At 41.5% G+C, this 6,870-nt stretch overlaps 1 protein-coding gene across 1 annotated transcript; it reads left to right on the top strand.

Moving 5' to 3' along the window:
- Positions 1 to 2,325: 2,325 nt before the first annotated feature.
- Positions 2,326 to 2,712, top strand: LOC138898777 (uncharacterized). The gene has a single exon (XM_070184874.1). The coding sequence runs from the start codon at positions 2,326 to 2,328 to the stop codon at positions 2,710 to 2,712; it is 387 nt and encodes a 128-aa protein (XP_070040975.1).
- The last annotated feature ends 4,158 nt before the right edge of the window (positions 2,713 to 6,870 follow it).

Below are 6,870 nucleotides of genomic sequence, written 5' to 3'. Positions count from 1 at the left end.
TGAGAGCTTTACTTTTCAGAAGCGTAAAATTACTGCCACAATATCGAGTACTCACGAGGAACAAAAAGTGGCTATGGTTAGGAATTCCGAGCTTAGCTCATGTTTTCCGCATATGCCAATTTTCTACTTTATATCGAAAATAAGGTGGTAGAAACTCCTAAGTACTTGACATGAGCAGGAAAAAATTATGATGGTAATTGTCATTGTAGTCCTTCATCGTTGGCTCAATTTGGGGATGGATAATGAATAATGATTCGACCTATAGTGGGTTTTCTTTGTCGAATTTCAGAATAATGGACCTGATAATACATCTTATATTTCCTAGTTCACGTTTTAGAGTAATTTTACGTGGCAATACGTTATTATCACAAACATTATTCCCTTTTGAATTATTAGGATATGGTTACTGATTAACAAGAGAAGCTAGGCATACAACTTGTCTTTATTCAATTTCTTATTTGAGCTTCACATTTGCAAAAGAGAAAGCTTGAGGTTTCAAAATCCTTGGTTTTTTGCTTCATGTTTCTCCACTTGAATTAAAATACATACCACAATGCTCTTGAATATGAAATAATATATAGGGAACAAAATAACATAACTATTTAATGTTATCGTGTCAACATTAAATGTGCATTCAGACAAGTATGAAGAGTACAATCTTATCATAGTGTCCTGAATCTGTCCTGTTTGATCACTATCGGTGGTTGTGAGACCAGAATTGACCTTCTGCTACTTAGTATGGTAGACTTTGACGTGATCTTGGGTATGTACTAGTTGTCTCTTTATCATGCTATTCTGGACTGTCACGCCAAGACCGTGATATTAGCTATGCCTGGGTTGCCGCGTTTTGAGTGGAGAGGTACATTGGATTATATTCCTAGCAAGGTTGTGTCCTTTATGAAGGCACAACGAATGGTTGAGAAGGTGTGTTAAACATATCTAGACTTTGTGAGTGATGTTAGTGCTGATACCCCTACTGTTGAGTCAGTTTCGGTAGAGAGAGATTTTCCAGATGTATTTTTCGCAGACCTACCGGGCATGCCGTCCGATAGGAATATCAATTTTGGTATTGACTTGGTGCCGGACACTCAACCCATATTTATTCCACCATATCGTATGACATCAACGGAGTTGATTGAATTAAAGGAACAACTTCAGGAGTTACTTGATAAGGATTTTATCTAACCGTGTGTCTCACCTTGGGATGCTCCAATTCTATTTGTGAAGAAGAAAGATGGATGTGTATTGATTACATGCAGCTGAACAAAGTTACAGTCTAGAACAAGTACCCACAACCATGTATTGATGATCTGTTCAACCAACTTCAAGGTGCTCAGGTATTCTCGAAGATTGATTTGAGATCAGGGTATCATCAGCTGAAGATTCGAGATTCAGACATTCCAAAGACTGCTTTCAGGACTCGCTATGGTCAAGTTGAGTTTTTGGCGATGTTATTTGGGCTGACCAATGCCCCAGCAGCCTTTATGCACTTCAAGAATAGTGTGTTCCAGCCATATCTTGATTCTTTCGTCATCATGTTCATTGACAATATATTGGTATATTCTCGCAGCTGGGAGGAACATGAGAAGCACTTGAGGATCGTGCTCCAAACCTTGAGGAAGAAGAAGTTATATGCAAAATTCACCAAGTGTGAGTTTTGGCTTGATTTAGTAGTTTTTTTGGGTCATGTGATATGTAGTGAGGGTATTAAGGTGGATCCAAATAAGGCGTAGGTAGTTTAGAGTTGGCCTACACCGTCTTCTGCTACTGAGATCCAGAGTTTTCTAGGCTTGGCTGGTTATTATCGTCGTTTCGTGGAAGATTTTCGTCCATTGTAGCTCTTTTGATCAGATTGACTCAGAAGGGTGCACCATTCAGGTGGTCCAACGAGTGTGAGGAGAGCTTTCAGAAGCTCAAGACTGCCTTGACCATAACTCCAGTTCTAGTTTTGCCTTTAGCATCCGGTTCTTATACAGTTTATTGTGATGCTTCACATATTAGCGTTGGGTATGTCTTGATGCAAGAGGATAGGGTGATTGCTTATGCTTCACATCAGTTGATGCCCCATGAGAAGAACTTCCTTATTCATGATTTAGAATTGGCAGCCATTGCCCACGCATTGAAGATTAGAGGTAGTATCTCTATGACATGTCTTGTGAGGTATTCATAGATCATCAGAGTTTACAACACTTTTTTAAGCAAAAGGATCTGAACTTGAGGCAACAGAGGTGGTTAGAGCTATTAAAAGACTATGATATCACCATTCCACATCATTCCGGAAAGGCCAATGTGGTGGTCGAAGCCTTAAGTAGGAAGGCTGAGAGTATGGGTAGCCTTGCATATATTCCAGTTAGGGAGAGACCGTTAGCATTGGATTTTCAGGCTTTGGCCAGTCAGTTAATGAGGTTGGATGTTTCAGAGCCTAGCTGGGTTCTTCCTTGCGTGGTTTCTCGGTCTTCTTTGTATGAGTGCATCAAGGTGTGTCAGTATAATGACCCCCATTTGCTTGTCCTTAAGGACACGGTGCAACACAATGATGCCAAGAAGGTTTGTATCAGAGATGATGGGGTGTTGAGGATGCAGGGCAGGATTTATGTACCTAATGTAGATGGGTTACGTGAGTTGATTCTAGAGAGGGCCCACAGTTTGTGGTATTCCATTCATCCAGGTGCTGTAAAGATGTACCATAATTTGAGGCAGCATTACTGGTAGAGAAGAATGAAAAAAGATATAGTGGAGTATGTGGCTCGGTTTTTGAACTGTCAGCAGGTGAAGTACGAGCATCAGAGGTCGGGCGGTTTGCTTAAGTGACTTGACATTCCAGAGTGGAAGTGGGAGCGTATCACCATGGATTTTGTTGTTGGACTCCCACGAACCTTAAAGAAATTTGACGTAGTGTTGGTTATTGTGGATAGACTGACCAAGTCGGCACACTTTATTCAAGTTGTTACTACCTACTCATCAGAGTAGCTAGCTCAGATCTATATCCGTGAGATTATTCGTCTTCATGGTGTGGAGGTATCTATTATCTCTGATTGAGGCATGTAGTTTACATCACATTTTTGGAGAGTCGTGCAGCATGAGTTAGGCACACAGGTTGAGTTGAGCACTTTATTTTATCCCCAGACAGACAGGCAATCCGAGCGCACCATTCAAATCTTAGAGGACATGCTACGTGCATGTTTTATGGATTTCAGAGGTTCATAGGATTAGTTTCTACCTCTTGCAGAGTTCGCCTACAACAAAAGCTACCAATCGAGTATTCAAATTTCTTCTTATGAGTTCTTATATGGGAGGTGGTGTCGTTCTCCAGTTGGTTGGTTTAAGCCGGGAGAGGCTAGGTTGTTGGGCACTAATTTGGTTTAGGATGCCTTGGAGAAAGACAAGTTGATTAAGGATAGGCTTCGTACAACACACTCTAGGCAGAAGAGTTATGTTGACCGGAAGGTTCATGATATAGCATTCACGGCGGGAGAGAGAGTTCTGCTCAGAGTTTCACCTATGAAGGGTGTGATGAGGTTTGGGGTGAAGGACAAGTTGAGCCCTAGGTATATTGGACCTTTTGAGATCCTTGAGAGAGTGGGTGAGGTGGCCTATAGACTTGCATTACCACCCAGCTTATTGGGAGTTCATCTGTTGTTCCATGATTCCATGCCCCAGAAGTATTATGGTGATATGTGACATGTATTAGATTTAGGCCCAGTCTAATTGGACAAGGATTGAACTTATGATATGGAGCCGTTGGCTATTTAAGACAGGCAGATCCAGAAGTTGAGGTCAAAGAATATTGCTTCAGTGAAGGTTCAATGGAGAGGTCAACCAGTCGTGGAGGAAAACTGGGAGACCGAGCAATACATGCAGTGTCATTATCCTTACTTTTTTGTCACTTTATGCATGTCTCTATGCACGTTCAAGGATGTACATTTATTTTAAGAGGGGTAGAATGTAACGACCCGACCAGTTATTTTGTGTATTTGAGTCCCGTTTCCCCTTTTGAAGCTTCCCATATGTGTATTTGTAGTTTTATGAATTGCGGGGGTGATTAGTTTCATTTCGGGGAACTTTTAAAATGATTTGGACCCTTTGATTCATGGTTTCGAAGCCTAAGTTGGAAATATTAACAAAGTTTGACTTGTGTGAAAATGACCCAGGAATGGTGTTTTGATGGCTCCGATAGGTTTGTATCAAGACTTTGGACTTGGGCATTTTCCCGGAATTGAATTCGGAGGTCCTTAGGTTGATTTGATTTATTTTGACCAAAGTTGAAAATTTGAGGTTTAGAAGTTTCCTTAAGTTTGATCGTAGGTTGACTTTATGGATATCGGGGTTGAATTTTTATTTTGGGACTTGGAATAGGTACGTTTTGCTATTTGGAACTTGTCTCCAAATTTTGGTGTAATTCGGAGTTGGTTTGACAGGATTCAGATGCTCGGCTGCAATTCTAGAGGTTCTTGAGAATTTCATGTATTTTGATGTCCGATTTGTGGTTCAAGATATTATTATGGTGTTTTGATCGCGCGAGTGAGTTCATATGATATTTTTAGACTTGTGGATGTTTGGTTTGGAACCTTGAGGGCTCGGGTTAAGTTCGGACGTGTTTTAGAATGGTTTGGACTCAATGCCAAATTGCTAGTGTGTTGGTGCTCCAGTTGTCGTAATTGCGAGCACCAACATCGCAATTGCGATCATAGCAGGGGGTCTCAGGTGTCGGAATTGCGATACCTTGATCGCATTTGTGAAGAAAGGCGAATTGCGATACCTTGATCGCATTTGCGAAGAAAGGGTAGGTTCGCATTTGTGACTAATAGGTCACATTTGCGATGGGAGCAGACTTCGCAAATGTGAAGTCAATGTCGCAATTGCGACTTCCTTTTAGGATGTCAAGTGCGACAATTGTGAGGGTTCGCAATTGCAACATCTACACCTGAACAAAAGGGCTGGGAAGACGGATTTGATAACATTTTTCATATTTTGAAACTATACTCTGTAGGAGGTGATTTGGAATGGGAATTTTCACATACAATCATTGCGTAAGTGATTTTGATCATTTTTCAATTATATTACATGATTATATATGAGATTTAGCATCAAATTCATAAGAATCTAAGTGAAATTTTGGAAACTTTTGTCTATGTTTTGAAAACTAAAAAATTATGATTTGAGATTCGAATTGGACTCGGATTTGAAAACAAATCACATATATAGACTCACGGGTTTATGGGTAGTCGGGATCTACCCTTAGATTTGGGATTTGTCCTGGCACGGGGTTGAATTTATTTGACTTTTGGGGAATTATGTAAATATGATAGATTTATTAATCGCAATTGATTTCTCTTGCATTGTTTGATGATATTAAGTCATTTTTGGTTAGATTTGAGCAGTGTAGAGGCGAATTTTAAAGGAAAAGCTATTTTTGAGTGTTGATTTGGCCTAGTTGAGGTACGTATCTTGCTTAACTTTGTGTGGGAGAACTACTCCTTAGGATTTGGGTTGATTGTACTATATGAAGTATGTGGAAAACGTGTACACGAAGTGACGAGTGTAACGATCCGACCAGTCGTTTTGAGCTCTAGCACATCGTTCGGCAGTTTGAGACCCCGAGCAGCTTCACTTCAGGTATTACGACTTGTACGCGTGGTCAAAATTTAATTTTGGGAAGTTCTGAGTTGATTTGGAAAGAAAGTTCTCATTTCGAACGCTTTAAGTTGGAAGAATTGACTAAGGTTTGATTTTTGAGTAAACGACCTCAGAATCGGGATCGAAAGGTTCCAACAAATTTGTATGATGATTTAGGACTTGGGCGTATGTCTGGATCGGGTTTTGGGTGACCCGCGAGCGTTTCGGCGCCTATTATGGAAAATAAAATTTTTAGAAGGATTTCTTAAATTTGAGTTGAAGTGCATTTCAATGTTATCAATGTCTGTTTGAGATTCTGAGCCTAGGAATAGCTCCGCATGGTGATTCTGGTATTGGGAGCGCGTCCGGAAGTGGATTCGAAGGTCCGTAGGTCATTTTGGGATCATTTGGCGGATGTTAGAGATTGGAAGGTGTTTGAGAAGTTTGACCGGGAGTGGACGTTTTTGATATCAGGGTCGGATTCCGATTCCAGAAGTTGGAATAGGTCTATAATGTCGAATGTGACTTGTGTGCAAAATTTGAGGTCAATCAGACGTGATTTGATGGGTTTCAATATCGAATGTAGAAGTTTGAAGTTCTAAAGTTCAGTAAGCTCGAATTGGGGCGTGATTCATGATTTTGATGTTGTTTTATGTGATTTGAGGCCTCGAGTAGGTCCGTGTTATGTTGTGCGACTGGTTTGTATGATTGGATGGGGTCCCAGGGGCCTCGGGTGTGTTTCGGGGTGGTTTCGGACCAAAACGGAATGATTTGCTGCTGCTGTATCTGGTATCTGGTTTCCTTCTTCGCGAACGCGAAGGGAGTCCCGCGTTCGCGAAGAGGAGCGTTGAGGCTGCTGGGATTTAGCCTTCGTAAATGCGAGGCAGTGGATGCAAATGCGAGGCAGTAGCTGGGCTAGCCTTCACGAATGCGGCCAAGGCTACGCGAACGCGAAGAAGTAAGGGTGAGATGGGCTTAATGCCATTTGGCCTACGCGAACGCGTAGAAGGGAACGCGAATGCGAGGGGTATGGGCAGTTGGCCTTCGCGAACATGACCAGGATGACGCGAACGCGAAGAGGAATTTTGGAGGCAGTGTGTCTTTGGCCTTCGCGATCGCGATGGTCTTTCCGTGACCGCGAAGAAGGGCAGACTTGGGCAGTGAAGTTTTATAGACGGGATTTGGCCATTTTTCTCCATATTTCATTTTTGGTTGGGCGATATTTGGAGCTTTTGAAGAGGAGATTTCATCATC

Source organism: Nicotiana tomentosiformis, chromosome 9, assembly GCF_000390325.3.
Source record: "Nicotiana tomentosiformis chromosome 9, ASM39032v3, whole genome shotgun sequence".
Classification (NCBI taxonomy): Eukaryota; Viridiplantae; Streptophyta; class Magnoliopsida; order Solanales; family Solanaceae; genus Nicotiana; species Nicotiana tomentosiformis.
Note: the sequence above shows the minus strand (reverse complement) of the source record. Positions and strands in the feature narration are given on the sequence as shown.

Excerpts from the sequence above, each read along its gene's own strand:
- LOC138898777 (XM_070184874.1), top strand. The coding sequence starts at position 2,326 with ATGGGTAGCCTTGCATATATTCCAGTTAGGGAGAGACCGTTAGCATTG.